The sequence below is a fragment of the Scyliorhinus canicula genome, chromosome 13 (genome assembly GCF_902713615.1).
Source record: "Scyliorhinus canicula chromosome 13, sScyCan1.1, whole genome shotgun sequence".
Classification (NCBI taxonomy): Eukaryota; Metazoa; Chordata; class Chondrichthyes; order Carcharhiniformes; family Scyliorhinidae; genus Scyliorhinus; species Scyliorhinus canicula.
In genome coordinates this window covers 28,795,031-28,811,079 of record NC_052158.1, presented here as the reverse complement: position 1 = coordinate 28,811,079, position 16,049 = coordinate 28,795,031, and the positions used below count along the sequence as shown (strand labels likewise).

Genomic DNA, 16,049 nt, shown 5'->3' with positions numbered 1-16,049 from the left:
GAGCAAAGAGCGAAACCACTTAACCGCCCAGAACTGAGATTAATGGGGGGGAAGTCAAAACTTGTTTCTGAATGGTTCTTATAATTAAGGTACTTATTACTGTCTGCCTGTTGCGGATCAGCTGGTTGTCAAAGAAACCACATTTTTAAAACTTCCGTTCAGTGGATAGTCTTGATTTTTAAATAGTGCTGGCTCCATAATGTGGAAGTTGAGGAACAGATCGGCCACAATGGAGGTCATTTTGACCTACGCTGCTTATGGGGGTAACCCCACGGGATTGAACTCCCTGCCTAGAACCATAGAATCCCGACAGTGCAGAAGGAGGCCATTCAGCGCATCAAGTTTGCACCAACCCTCCAAAAGAATACCCTCGCTAGGCCCACTCCTCTGCCCCATCCCTATAACCCCAACTAACCTTTTGGACATTAAGGGGCAATTTTACAATAGTCAATGCACTTAACCTGCGCATCTTTGGACCATGGGATGAAGCTGGAGCACCCAGAGAAAACCCGCGCAGACATGGGACGAATGTGCAAACTCCACACAGCCAGTCACCCAAGGCCAAAATTGAACCCGGATCCTCAGTGCTGCGAGGCAGCAGCGCTAACATCTGTGTCCCCATGGCTGTTCTAGCCACTACGCAACCATACCTGATGTAACACCTTTTGCCCATCTTTGAGTTGATTTTTAATGGGGTGTAAAACTGGCATTGTGCCCAGGATTGGACTCAGAAGGGTGGGTAAGGTTAGAATTGGGCCTTCTCCCACTCACCATCCCCCACCCCAAAAAACAGAGTGACAGAATGGCCTCGAAGGGCTGAATGGGCCTAAGTCGCTAATTTTAATGACGGCGAATGTCTCTTCTGTTTGCAGAAATGAGAAGCTCGTAACAAAATCCGCCCAGTCTGCATCGCATCGGAATCATGGGGCCCACTGTGGCTTTCTTCGTCCTGTTGCTGGGGATGTCCGTCAGCCCATCAGGAGCGCAGGTGAACCTCGGTAAGTGTCCCCGCCACTGGCTTGCGAGGAGTGAGAAAGATTCCGCGTCTGAATCGTGGCCCCTTTTCTGTGATCTCGCAACCAATAAATGAATGGCCCTTTTCTTCCCAAATGTCGCTCACTGCGCTGTTGCCAATTAGGCAGTCTGGGCGAGGCCAGTGGGATGTGACGGGCTCCGGCTGGTGTTAAGGTTGTACCAGACATCGGTGGGGGCACACCTTGGAGTACGGTGTGCAGTTTCTGATCCCCTTACCCAAGGGAGGACATAATTCCCCTCGAGGGAGTGCAGCGGAGTTTTACTGGACTAGTTCCTGGGACGTTAAGATTGTTCAGTGAGTGAGCGGGAGGGAGATGGAGTAGACTAGGCCTGAAATTTAGAAGAATGTGAGATGATCTATTTGAAAGAAGGAAGGAGTTTGTCAGGGTAGATGCTGAGGAAAGTTTACCCCAGGTTGTGGGATCTGGACCCGACAGGGTATTGGCCTCAGTTGAAGAGATGGGTCATTTTGGACTGAGGTGCGGAGAAATTCCTTCACTCAAAGATTGTGAATCTTTGGAATTTTCTACCCCAGAGGGTGGAGAATGCTCCAGCGTTGAATACGTTTAAGATAGAGGCCTCCGACTATGACCATGACTCTAGGACTTTACATTTATGTGTGCTAAGAGAGTGACTTAGTCTTTCATAAATGTTGCCTGAGGGGCGAATGTTAGCCTCAGACAAGATGGTGAACTCTGTCACATTATTCTTTGAAAAGGTTCTCAATTTCGATGACTCCGTTACATAAATAGCTTGTGATTCAGGGCAGTGTGTGGAGCATGGCGAAGGTGATGGGAAAATAATGCCTTGTGCCCTGGTGGTGACCATAAGACCATAGATGTAGTATCAGAAGTAGGCCATTCTTCCCATCGAATCGGCTCCGCCATTTCATGACTGATCTGATGTGATAATCCTCAACACTTTCCCGCCTTATCCCCATAACCCTTGATGACCTGAATGATAAAAATTCTGTCTATCTCAGCCGTGAAAATACTTAATGACCCAGCCTCTACAGCCCTCTGCAATAAAGAATTCCGCAGATTCACTACCCTCTGGTAGAAGAAATTCTCCCTCAGCTCTGTGTTAAATGGGTGACCACCCTCTAGTCCGAGAATCTCCCACAAGGAGAAGCAACTTCACATCATTTACCCCGTCAAGCCTCCTGAGAATCCTAAATGTTACAATAAGGTGACTTCTCTCCCATATACCCCAACAACGAGAATTGAAGGCTAATAGGGTCAAAGGCATTTTGCCACAGGTTCCACAGATTGCTACTCCTGTCGTCACTTGGTCATAATCGAGTTCTTAGCTCCAGCTTCCACAAGTGCCCGTCACAGCAATCCACAGGCATGGGGAGGGGGGGGGGAGATTCTGGTGTTGTTGGGAGGCATCAGCTGATCTTCGAGGGCTGTGATTGGAGGCCGCCTCTTTCTCTCATTTCCTCGCTCTCTGTCCTGGAGCTGCTCACATGACGGAGAGGTTTTGTCAAGCCAGCAGGAGTTAGCACTAATCCACCAACAAAGACCCCCAAGAAGGATATTTCATGAAACAAACCCCTTAATCCGCTTAAATAGAGGCGGGCGGCAGCGAACTCCACTGTTGAAATCGAATAGACTGGGAGGGTGAGGGAGATTTGCGGGCCGACATTCCCTGGAGTTCAGAAGAATGAGAAGGGATCTCATTGAAAATTAGAAAACTCTTAGCAAGATTGACAGGGCAGAAGCTCTGAGGTTGCTCCCTCCCCCCAAGCCGCCGTGGTCGGTGTGTCTAGGGCCGAGATTTTCCATTCTGAATTCGCCCCATGACCGTTGCTAGTGGGAACGGAGAATTTGGCGCTCGGCCAAAACTCCCATTCACTGCAGCGGGAATGGAGGATCTGATTTCTCCCGAATCTACTCTGTCTGGGCCAGTGATAGGCAACCTCGGCTAGTGAGTGGGCTGCATGAGTGGCCCTCCTTCATCTCAGTGGGCTGCAGGATTGAAATCGGGCTTCTTCACGAACCGTGACCCCACGAATAAGTTTGAAGGAACACGAGTATTCCATAATGAGTCATAGAAAATACTTAATCATTTCTATATTAATAGAACTGTCATCAACATCAAATGGTAAAAACAAAATAAATTTTTGCACTTTGGGTGCGGAGGGAGCGCACGGATCTTGCAGTCAATGTTGTGAGCAATCAGCACATATCTCACATCACTCGCCCTCACTTAACGTACGAATCACTTCAGTCACTCCAGTGGGGAACAGTCTTGGTCAAGCAAAATCAGTGAGATGTGGCATCCCTGTGAGTGGGTAGTGGTCAGCAAAATGTCTCAGAACCTTAATGGGCCATAGGTTTCCCCCAATAGTCTAGACTGCTCGTGATCTTGAACATGTCTAGTAAGTTTCCTCTTAGAATCCATCAAATACCTATTGTGCAGAAGATGGCCATTCAGGCAATCTAGTCTGCACCGACCCTCTGAAAGAACATCCCACTGAGACCTACCCACACCCCCACCTTAGCCCTTTAACCCCATCTAACCTGAACATCTTTGGACTGTGGGAGGAAACCGGAGCACCCAGAGGAAATCCATGCAGACATGGGGAGCTACTGCAACCTCCACACAGTCACCCAAGGCCTGAATCAAATCCAGGTCCCTGGTGCTGTGAGGCAGCAGTGCTAACCGCCGTACCACCCTTGCATCTCTCTCCAAGAACAACTGTCCCTGCTTCTCCCATCTATCCACGTCCTGGAACATACGCATGAACCTTTTCTGCACCCTCTCTCAATGTCTTCGCAACCTACCAAAGGCGGGGTGTACAGAATTGGACATAACGCTCCAGCGGTGGCCAAGCTAGTGTTTTATAAATATTTGCCCCAACTTTCAAGTTCTTGGATTCTTATAAAACGCCAATACACAACTGTCTTTTAGCCACTTCGTCTGCCACTCATCTGTCCGTTCCACCAGTCCTTCTCACAGTTGACAATACTTCTGAGTTTTTCTCGCGCCTGTAAATTTTGAAATTGTGTCCTTCACACCCAAGTCGAAGTAATTAATATATAAGGAAAAGCAGGAATTTTTGCACCGACCCCTGGGGAACTCCACTGTATACATTCCTCCAGTCAAAAAAAAACACAATCAATCACATATTAACCATGCGTTGGGTATTTAATTGTATTTGGATGTTGGGCAATAACTGGGGATTTACCTGTGTTTATAATACTTATAATGTTATCTATAATAAACATGTGTGCATACAAATACTGTTCCAGTTCTCTTCGTGGCACCTACTGGTGCACTAAGACAGGCTTTTCACTTGTTTACATAGTGAGTAATTCCGAGAACAGGTTGCTAAGTCTGTCGCTAGGGGCTTACAGCTTGAGCAGGCACCACTCCACATCAATCATGGCTGACCAGGAGACGATCCTGCTCTTGCCATCAACCATCGGTGTGTTTGGAAGGATTTTGTCAGTTGACAAACTCAACCTGTTTGACCACGTTGTGATCGCGCCTTCTTTTGGCCATCAGGTATGGGGTGGGAGTCAATCCCGGGAGCTTCTTGGTTTAGAGGCAGGGTTGCTACAAGACCTCCCTGCAGGAATGCTACATTCCAGTTCAATCCTTCACTGCCTGACTGTCTGAATCGTACCAAACGCGGGTGGCAGAGAGCTCAAGATGAAGGGGTGGGCTATTTCGGATCGAGAATGAAGGGAAATGTTTTCACGCTGTGGAGGTCTCGGACTGCTTGCTGCTTGCTTTTTTCGGATTGAGGGAATCGTGGGATAAAGTGGGAAATTGGAGTAGAGGTGGCAGCTCAGCCTGTGACTGTATTGAACGACAGAGCAGGCTCGAGGGGATGTGAGGCCTACTGTTTCTATTTATTGCGTTCCACGTTCTCCATTTAAAAAAAAAGGTACCAACTCAAACCAGCACACCCAAAGCATATTTGAAATTGGCTGCCGCCTCACTTGGACGGCACGGTAGCACAGTGGTTAGCCCTGTTGTTTCACAGCGCCTGGGTCACTATCCGTGCGGAGTCTGCACTTTCTCCCTCTGTCTGCATGGATTTCCTCTGGATGCTCTGGTTTCCTCCCAGAAGTCCCGAAAGACGTGCTGTTAGGTGAATTGGACATTCTGAATTCTCCCTTGGTGTACCCGAACAGGCGCCGTAGTGTGGCGACTAGGGGCTTTTCACAGTAACTTCATTGCAGTGTAATGAATGCCTACTTGTGACACTAATAAAGATTATTATTACCCACCTGACAACAGTGACTATCGTCTATATAAATGCATGCCACCTTTTCCTTTTTCTCTTCCTCCCTTCTCCTTTCTATCCAAGCTCCCCACCTTCCCATCCCGGGGTCAGTCCTAAATCTCTTATTCTTGGAAGCTACCCGGGATAAGAAAGACTGGCACCAGTGTGGCAGTTTTCACACTCAGTACTCCGCCACTGTGACTGGAATTTCAAGCACTCTCTCTATGTGTGTCCAGACAGACGCACACAATCGCAGCTGTGTTTGGATGTCTTCTTACTGCCTGGGAGAGAAAACAATCCCTGTGTCTACAGTGCGAGGTGCAACCGAGGGTGGAGTTCCCACAGGGCTTTACTGTTTTCGTCGTCTTAACCCTTTCATTGCCCAGGCAATGTGCGGGAGGGGGGGGGGGGGTGCCGCAATTGGAAGTGGCTGGCAGGTTCACCCTGTTCTCCCGTCATCCCTACAGTCCTGCACCCTCCCGACTGAATTCTGATGAGGTTTTTCTTTATCCCATCCTGAGGGGTCTTGAGAGGTTGGATGTGGATAGGATGTTTCCTCTTAAAAGGGCGAATCTGGAATTAAGGGTCACTGTTTAAAAATAAGGGGCCTTACATTTAAGGCAGAGGAATTTTTCTTTCTCTCTCAGGGGGTTGTGGGCTTTTGGAATTCTCTTGCTCAAGAGGTGGCTGAGGTAGAGTCCTCGCACGTCGAGGCAGAAGTCGATAGATTTTTAAGCAAGGGGGGGGAGAGGTGAAAGGTTATCGGGGGTAGGTGATGATGTGGAGGTTAAAATCTGCGTGGCCATTGAATGGCGGGGTCGGCTCGAGAGGCCGAGGGGCCTACCTCCCGCTCCTAAATGGTACACATGCGCCTCGGCTCGCGCTGAGAGGTTTGCGAGTTCAGTGCAAACATAACAAGGATGTCCGTTTCTGTTTTCTCGGGCAGTCTGATTTGCATATGTGCCTCCTGGCTGGCGTTTATTCTATATGGGAAATGGGCATGGCTCACACAGAGCAGAGGCACTGTTTACAGGGCCTCATTCGAAATGATTTCCTTCCACCAGCTCATCAATCCCACCTGGCAGCTAAAGAATGAAGGGTGTTTGCAACAGTGCCGAACAGGCTGGGGCACGTCGGCCATCTTTAATGTGCTTTGGCGCCTCAGGAACCCTGCCTTGACTTTTAGTTGATGCAAGGAATGACAGATCACACGTAAGGCGAGTAGCAGCTTGATTAGAATGCATCCCCTTCTCAGCTGCTCGCACTCGTTCCTTTACTTTTTCTTCTCCTTGTTCAAGAGCTGTATCAGCATCATGGCACACAGCGATAACTTTGCCAGAGATTGTGACAATTTTAAGCCCAACTAGCCAGGCAGGAATCCCAGGGGATCTGTTAAACGTTAGTTTTTTTTGAGTGGCCGGTGGGTAGCAATAGTGGTAACATTGATGGGCTGGTGATGCAGAGAAGGCCCAGACCAATTCTCCAGAGATGCGGGTTCAAATCCCAAGACTGCAGTTGAGGGGAACTTAAATTCAATTGATTAATAAATCTGGAACTACTATGGCCGTTGCTGTTTTCGCTGTTGCTGTTCTTCAATTTTGACGCGTGTTTTTTTATGCTGGTTTTCTTTTTACTCTGTTTCCGGGTGGGTTTGTCTGTTGGGTATAGGTGTGAGGTATGTGCTTTATATGTTCTCTTCTGTACGGGGCTGGGGGTTGGGGTGAAACTGGATTTTGAGGAGCTGCGTCAGAAGGGTGGGGTGTGGCAGTGTGAAAGCGCGGGCTCTCCTCTGGTTTCCCGCGCTGGGGGGCGGGGGGGCGGAGCTGGAGGTGGGGGCGTGGCCTCTACTGGTTTTCTTTCCCGCGCTGAAGCGGTGCCAAGGAGGTGTGGCAAGAGGGGGATGACCCCATGCCGGGAGGGGATGGGTTTTGGCGGGAGCTGCCGGGTCAGCAGAAGTCAGCTGACTCACGGAAGTACCATGGAGGGTGCGTCGCGGCTAAGAGGGGTCCTAGCCTGGGGGGGTGCGGGAAGGGGGGTGGGGGGGGGGATACCGGGTTGCTGCTGGAATGGCCAGGAAGGAGCTGGTGTGGGCCGGGGGGGTAGAGGAGAGGCGTTATCGCCATGGGGAACGGGTCAAGCGGGGCGAGCTGGCCTGGGGCGAGCAGTCGATAAGCTATGGCTAGCCGGCGGGGGAGAGGGGCAGGTTGCCCTCTGATCCGGCTGATTACCTGGAACGTGAGGGGGCTGAATGGGCCGGTTAAGAGAACTAGGGTATTTTCTCATCTGAAGGGGCTGAAGGCAGACGTGGCTATGCTCCAGGAGACCCACTTGAAGGTGGCGGACCAGGTTCGTCTGAGGAAGGGGTGGGTGGGGCAGGTTTTTCACTCAAGATTGGACGCGGAGAACCGGGGGGTGGCAATCCTGGTGGGGAAGAGGGTGGCGTTCGAGGCAGCTGAGGTGGTGTCGGACAAGGAGGGCAGATATATTATGGTGAAGGGTAGGCTGCAGGGAGAGAAGGTTGTGCTGGTTAATGTATATGCCCCGAATTGGGATGATGCCGGCTTCATGAGGCGCTTGTTGGGCCGCTTTCCGGACCTGGAGGCAGGGGGCCTGATCATGGGGGGAGACTTTAACACAGTGCTGGATCCCCCACTAGACCGGTCCAGTTCAAGGACGGGTAGGAGACCGGCGGCGGTCAAAGTGCTGAGGGGGTTTATGGACCAGATGGGAGGGGTGGATCCCTGGAGGTTTGGGAGGCCGAGAGCGCGGGAGTATTCCTTTTTCTCCCATGTCCATAGGGTCTATTCCCGAATAGATTTTTTCGACCTGAGCAGGGGATTGATCCCGAAGGTGCAGGATGCCGAGTATTCGGCCATAGCGATTTCAGACCATGCTCTGCACTGGGTTGATCTGGAGATGGGGGAGGCATGGGACCAGCGCCCGCTCTGGCGCCTGGATGTGGGGATGCTGGCTGATGAGGAGGTGTGTAGGAGGGTCCGGGGAAGTATTGAGGGATATCTTGATACCAACGACACGGGGGAGGTCCGGGTGGGGATGGTCTGGGAGGCTCTGAAAGCAAAGGCGGAGACACAGTGGAGGAGGGCGCAGGGCACGGTATATGAGTATGGGGAGAAGGCGAGCAGGATGTTGGTGCATCAGCTCCGCAGGCGAGATGCGGCTAGGGAAATTGGTGGAGTGACGGATAGGAGTGGGAATGTAGTGCAGAAGGGGACAGAAGTAAATGGGATCTTTAGGGACTTCTACGAGGAACTGCACCGGTCGGAACTCCCGATGGGGAGAGGGGGGATGGAGAGCTTCATGAACAGGCTATGTTTCCCAAGGGTTCAAGAGGAGCTGGTAGAGGGGCTGGGGGCGCCGATAGAGTTGGAGGAGCTAGTCAGGGGGATTGTACAAATGCAGTCAGGTAAGGCGCCGGGGCCGGACGGGTTCCCGGTGGAATGTTATAAAAAGTATGCAGATCTGGTGGGCCCCCTGTTCGTGCGAGGCTTCAATGAGGGAGGAGGGGGGGGGAGGGGGGGGGGGGGAGGAGGGGGGGGGGGGGGGGGGAGGGGGGGAGGGGGGGGGAGGGGGGGGAGGGGGGGGGAGGAGGGGGGGGGGGGGGAGGGGGGGGGGGGAGGAGGGGGGGGGGGAGGGGGGGGGAGGGGGGAGGGGGGGGGAGGGGGGGGGGGGGGGCTTTGTCCCCGACGATGTCGCGGGCACTGATCTCTCTGATCCTGAAGCGGGATAAGGACCCCTTGCAGTGTGGATCATACAGGCCTATCTCGCTCCTCAATGTTGACGCTAAGTTGCTGGCGAAGATCCTGGCCACCAGGATAGAGGACTGTGTGCCAGGGGTGATACACGAGGATCAGACAGGATTTGTCAAGGGACGGCAGCTCAACACGAATGTGCGGAGACTGCTAAATGTTATTATGATGCCGGCAGTGGAGGGGGAAGTGGAGATAGTGGTGGCGCTGGATGCGGAGAAAGCGTTTGATAGAGTTGAGTGGGGGTACCTGTGGGAGGTGCTGGAGTGGTTCGGATTCGGGGAGGGATTCATCAAATGGGTGAGGCTGCTCTACGCGGCTCCGATGGCAAGTGTAGTTACCAATGGAAGGAGATCGGAGTACTTTAGGCTCTACCGTGGGACCAGGCAGGGGTGCCCCCTGTCCCCCTTGCTCTTTGCACTGGCGATTGAACCTTTGGCTATGGCGTTGAGGGAGTCAGGGAGATGGAGGGGTCTGGTGCGGGGTGGGGAGGAACATCGTGTATCGCTGTATGCGCCCACACGTGAAGAACGAACCAAGAAAACAACTCATTGGCATTGCTTGACTTCGGTGGAGTATAAAATCGAGGTGCGGTATAAAACCAGTGTGGCACCTGACCCTGTCAGCTGAAACTGCCCCTCTCATCCCCGGCCAATTGAATTTGTAACCTCACTCGGAGAGTATGGGGTAGAAAATGAAGCATGGCCAAAAACACTCTTTTGAGGTTGAGGAACAAGGAGCTTGTGGTGGAAGAGTGAAGTTGTAAATGTAGCGTAACCATAGTTTCGAACAAAGCCACAGACCCATGCCTTGCAAAAGCATTGGTTTAGTTCATATTACACAGATCCTTCTCCCAGTATTGAACAGTGTAGAGGGAGCTTTACTCTGTATCTAACCCTGTGCTGTACCTGTCCTGGGAGTGTTTGATGGGGACAGTGTAGAGGGAGCTTTACTCTGTATCTAACTCCGTGCTGTACCTGTCCTGAGAGTGTTCGATGTGGGCAGGGTAGAGGGAGATTAACTCTGTATCTAACCCCGTATTGTACCTGTACTGGGAGTGTTTGATGTGGACAGGGTGGAGGGAGCTTTACTTTGTTGGTCAATCTTGGTGATGTATAAGGTCAGATTTGTACCTTGTTCACTCACCAACAGATTGTGTCCATGTTCAACATTAAGTTTGATTTTCAAATCAAGGTCAGAATCCTGAGGCCTGGATAATTCCAGATCCAGAATCTGCACCTTCTCCCCCTGTTATTTTTTAAAATATAAATTTAGAGTACCCAATTTTTTTTCCAATTAAGGGGCAATTTAGCGCGGCCAATCCACCCACCCTGCACATCTTTGGGTTGTGGTGGTGAAACCCATGCAAATAAGGAGAGAATGTGCAAACTCCACACAGACTATGACCTGGGCCAGGATTGAACCCGGGTCCTCAATACCATATGCAGCAGTGCTAACCACTGTGCCACCGTGCTGCCTCCTTTCCCCCCTGTGTTATAACCTGCATGGGACTCATCCAGCTGGGATGATTTTTCCCTGCTGCTGATTGGACGCCCTCTCTTACACCTACCCCCCATCGTAAACCCCTCCTCCCCACCACCTTGCATTTTCCACCTCATTCCGTAATCCACTCTGCCACACTTCCCAAAGCCCCTGGCCCCCTATCCACCCCCACCCCCCCAACTTCTATCTCATCCAAACTGCAACCCCATCAATCTCTCCCACTCCATGCGCCCATTCCCTAAAATACCCACCCTCTGCCAACTCTGACTCCCTCCCCCGCCACAACACTCTTATTTCCTGTCCACCCCACCCGCTCCCCATCCCACTATCCCCACTGTCTCTTCCTCAACCCTTCCCTCCCTTCTCTCCCACTGCCGTCCCGTCTCGCTCTTGTCCCACCCATCCCATTCCCAGCCCCCCCCACCTTCCACCGCCTAAACCAGTGGTCGGCAATCTCAGCGAGGGAGTGGGCCACACGGGTGGCCCTCCTGCATCTTAGTGGGCCGCAAGATTGAAATTTGTTTTGTTGACTAACCGTGACCCATGAATAAGATTAACTATATTTAATTCACGCCGAATATTTCATAATGAGTTATAGAAATTCATTTTGAAGTTCATTGAACTGCCATCAACTTCTAATGATAAATAAAATTTACACTTTGAACGCAGAGAGCGTACGGAGCTCACACTCAATGTTGTGAGTGATCAGGACGCACCTCACTTCACTCCCCCTCGCTTTGCGTGTGAATCACTTCAGTCACATCGGGAAGGAAAAAACTATAGAAAATCAGTGGAATGTGGCACTCCTGGGCAACGGTCAACAGAATGTCTCTGGCCCCGCTCAGAACCCAGATGGGCCGAATGTGCCTCCTTTCCGGCCTACCCCTGGGAAGCAGGTTGCCCACCACTTGCCGAAGCCATCGCTCTCCTCTTGCCTGCTCCATTCCCTTGAAGGTAGTGGAAATCTTGCTCCTGCTGTAAGACGTGGCGGCCTCTAAGGTGGGCAGAACAGAGGTCAACTTTGACTGTGATGACCTTCCGTGACTGAACAACCCACCGGCATTTATTTAGCACCCTCCGAGTCCTCAGGGAATTCTAGTAGAGTGCTTTACAGCCAATGAAACACTTTCTTTGCCTTGTAGTCACCGTTGCCGGGTAGGAAACATGGCAATTAATTTCTTGAGCACAGCAAGCTCCCATTAACAGCGCCGTGAGAAAGACCTGGTCAGCTGGCTTGGAGCTGTTGGTTAAAGTATGAATGTTTATTTGGGGTGTTTGCCAGGCATGTGCTCAGGAGGTAACACCCTCACCCCTGACGCTAGAATGCTGAGTGTTTGAGCGCCATTCAGGGTGCGAAGCACAAATGCTGGGCTGACTCACCAGAGCAGTACTGAGGGAGTGCTGTACTGTTGGGCGATACCTTTTTGTCTTTTGGGTGGGACCTGAATCAAAGCCTGCCCTGTCCTGCCCCGCTCAACTTGGAAGATCCTGTGGCTACTCTTTCAGAGAAAGAGTTGTCGGGTTTTACTCCGGTGTGCTGGCCGATCATTATACGACGACCCAACAACAATAGCGGATGGAGCGGCCTTCACCACGCAACTGTCTGTGGGAACTTTGTTATTGTTACTTCTCTTCTGGGACATAATGGTACGCAAGGCAGGCTTTCATCAGTTCCCATTTCCTGGAATGGGTCGCAAGCTTGCCACCAGAGGCTTATAGCCTGAGGGAGTGTCGCTGCACATCAAGCGTGGCCGACGAGGACCCTCTTCCGCTCTTTCCACCAGCGTGAACATTAGCATGTTCGGTTTGCACACTCAACCTGTTTGGACATGTTATGAACGCACCTTCCTTGGCCATCAAGTCTAGGGGTGGGACTCAAACTCGGAGCTCCCGGCTCAAAGACAGGGAGGCTACCCACTGAGCCACAGGGTCATACAGCACAGAAAGAGGCCCTTTGGCCCATTGTGTCTGTGCCAGCCATCAAGCACCTATCTATTCTAATACCATTTTCCAGCACTTGGCCCGTAGTCTTGTCTGTTGTGGTGTTTCAAGTGCTCATCTAAATGCATCTTAGCGGTTGTGGGGGTTCCCACCTGTACCACCCTTTCAGGAAGTGAGTTCCAGACTCCCACCACCCTCTGGGTGAAAAAGCTTTCCCTCACATCCACTTTAAATCTCCTGCCCATTACCTTAAATCTATGCCCATTGCTTATTGGCCCCCTCAACGAAGCGGAAAAGTTTCTTCCTATCCACCCTACCTATGCCCCCATGATTTTGTACACCACAAGGAAGTTTTCACTCCGCCTTCTCTACCCCAGCCTAACCAGCCTCTCCTCATAGCTGAAACGCTCCATCCCAGCCAACATCCTGGTGGATCTCCTCTGCATCCTCACCAATGCAATCACGTCCTTCCTGTAGGGTGGTGACCAGAACTGCACACAATTGTCTAGCTGTGACCTAACGGGTGTTTTATGCAGCTCCCTCATAACCTCCCAACACTTGTATTATGGCTTCTTAACCACCTTATGCACCTCTCCGATTGCCTTCAGGGACCTCAAGGTCCCTCTGGTGCTCTGTACTTCCTAGCACCCTACCATTCATTGTGTATTCCCTTGTCCTGTTGGTGCTCCCAGAATGCATCACCTCACACTTTTCAGGGTTAAAATCCATTGGCCACTCTTCTGCCCATCTGGCCAGCCCCTCTATATCAGCCTGTAATCTCAGGCGTTCCTCCTCGTTCAATCGCACCGCCAAATTTTGTGTCATCTGCGAATTTACTGACCATGCCCCCCCCTCCCCCACATTCCCATCTCGATCATTAATATACATCGGACTTCCCATAACTGTGGCACCTTGCTGTGCGCAAGTTGGCAGTTGTGGCTTCCTGCTTTAAGACACTCGATGTGCTTTAATGGCCGTGAGGCGCTTTGAGATGTCCTGAGGTGGCTCTGCGGAAATGCAAGTCCCCCCGCCCCCCCTCCCCCCATAGCTTTACAGACTGTGTCTATATAAACATTTCTGGAACAAGCCTTTCCATTCACCTGAAGAAGGAGCCGTGCTCCGAAAGCTCGTGTTTGAAACAAACCTGTTGGACTTTAACCTGGTGTTGTAAGACTTCTTACATAGCTTTACAGAGCAGGCCTCACCATTACCTCGAACATTATAGTCGGCTGTTCACCTCAGGAGACTCCGAACATTGGGCCCAGCCCTCCTCAGAGAAAGCTCGGTGTTGCATCCTTGAGCCCCAGAGCTGCCAAGTGCTCGAGTTACACATTAACTCTTGCAACAATAAAACAGCGAAGGGATTAAGCACCAAGGAGCTGGCGAGGGGGAAATTCCAGTAAATGTTTTTCAAATCTGATTGCAACATTAATCATTACTGGAGCAGAGGGCATGAATAATACACAGCCACAAGCAAACTTTCTGCCTAAAACGGTCTCTCTCTCTATTGCAAACAATGCCACTTCTCGTGGTGATAGATCAGACTTGCCTGGAACAACTGACGTCTATGCTGGGAACCGAGCTGCCTTGGTCACCAGCGCACTGCAAATGGGAAGTAATTGGCGCTGTGTCCTGGAAAGGGATAACTTGGCTCTTCTGAATGTGAATGGGGGGGCTCTGACTGTGAATGGGGGGGGGGGGTTAATTCCCTTCACTGGGAACAGGCTGCCCAGTGTCTGACTGTGAATGGGGGGAGAGGTGGGGGAGAGGGTTAATCCCCTCCACTGGGAACAGGCTGCCCAGTGTCTGTGTGAATGGGGGGGGGGGGGGGGGAGGGGTTAATCCCCTTCACTGGGAACAGGCTGCCCAGTGTCTGTGTGAATGGGGGGGGGGAGGGGGGGAGGAGGGTGGGGGGGTTAATCCCCTTCACTGGGAACAGGCTGCCCAGTGTCTGTGTGAATGGGGGGGGGGGGGGGTTAAAGGGTTAATCCCCTCCACTGGGAACAGGGCCCAGTGTCTGTGTGAATGGGGAGGGGGGGAAGAGGGTGGGGGGTTAATCCCCTTCACTGGGAACAGGCTGCCCAGTGTCTGTGTGAATGGGGGGGGGGGGGGGGGTTAAAGGGTTAATCCCCTCCACTGGGAACAGGGCCCAGTGTCTGACTGTGAATGGGGGAGAGGGGGGGGGTTAATCCCCTTCACTGGGAACAGGCTGCCCAGTGTCTGTGTGAATGGGGGGAGAGGTGGGTGAGAGGGTTAATCCCCTTCACTGGGAACAGGCTGCCCAGTGTCTGTGTGAATGGGGGGGGGGGGGGGGGGGGGGGAGGAGAGGGTTAATCCCCTTCACTGGGAACAGGCTGCTCAGTGTCTGTGTGAATGGGGGGGGGGGGGGGGGGGGGGGGTTAATCCCCTTCACTGAGAACAGGCTGCCCAGTGTCTGTGTGAATGGGGGGAGAGGTGGGGGAGAGGGTTAATCCCTTTCACTGGGAACAGGCTGCCCAGTGTCTGTGTGAATGGGGGGGGGGAGAGGTGGGGAGAGGGTTAATCCCCTTCACTGGGGACAGGCTGCCCAGTGTCTGTGTGAATGGGGGGGGGGGGGGGGAAGAGGGTTAATCCCCTTCACTGGGAACAGGCTGCCCAGTGTCTGTGTGAATGGGGGAGAGGTGGGGGAGAGGGTTAATCCCCTTCACTGGGAACAGGCTGCCCAGTGTCTGTGTGAATGGGGGGAGAGGTGGGTGAGAGGGTTAATCCCCTTCACTGGGAACAGGCTGCCCAGTGTCTGTGTGAATGGGGGGGGGGGGGGGGGGGGAGAGGGTTAATCCCCTTCACTGGGAACAGGCTGCTCAGTGTCTGTGTGAATGGGGGGGGGGGGGGGGTTAATCCCCTTCACTGAGAACAGGCTGCCCAGTGTCTGTGTGAATGGGGGGAGAGGTGGGGGAGAGGGTTAATCCCCTCCACTGGGAACAGGCTGCCCAGTGTCTGTGTGAATGGGGGGGGAGAGGTGGGGAGAGGGTTAATCCCCTTCACTGGGGACAGGCTGCCCAGTGTCAGTGTGAATGGGGGGGGGGGGGGGGGGGAAGAGGGTTAATCCCCTTCACTGGGAAGAGGCTGCCCAGTGTCTGTGTGAATGGGGAGAGAGGTGGGGGAGAGGGTTAATCCCCTTCACTGGGGACAGGCTGCCCAGTGTCAGTGTGAATGGGGAGAGAGGTGGGGGAGAGGGTTAATCCCCTTCACTGGGAACAGGCTGCCCAGTGCCTGTGTGAACGGGGGGGGGGGGGTTAATCCCCTTCACTGGGGACAGGCTGTCCAGTGTCTGTGTGAATGGGGAGAGAGGTGGGGGAGAGGGTTAATCCCCTTCACTGGGAACAGGCTGTGTACAAAGTGGCGGGTAAAGTATTAAACTGCTCACTCTGTATTTGAAGTAAAAGTGGCAACTTCATAGACCCCCCCCCCCCAACTTGTTCCTCCCTTCCCCCAACATCTCTCCATCCTTCACCCAGCGCTTAAAGCCTCGACATACCAGGTAACAATCAGAGAGTTGACCTTTAACCCACTCAAATAAGTTC

General features: G+C 52.4%; 1 protein-coding gene across 5 annotated transcripts in view; it reads left to right on the top strand.

Moving 5' to 3' along the window:
* The window catches only part of LOC119976347 (discoidin domain-containing receptor 2-like), a 187,323-nt gene that overhangs the window by 88,008 nt on the left and 83,266 nt on the right, over positions 1-16,049 (top strand). For all 5 annotated transcript variants that reach the window (XM_038816820.1, XM_038816824.1, XM_038816823.1 and 2 more), the window contains exon 2: positions 873-998. In XM_038816820.1, the coding sequence (XP_038672748.1) occupies positions 923-998 (76 nt within the window). In that variant the 5' untranslated portion in view covers positions 873-922. The remainder of the gene's footprint in view (positions 1-872; positions 999-16,049) is intronic.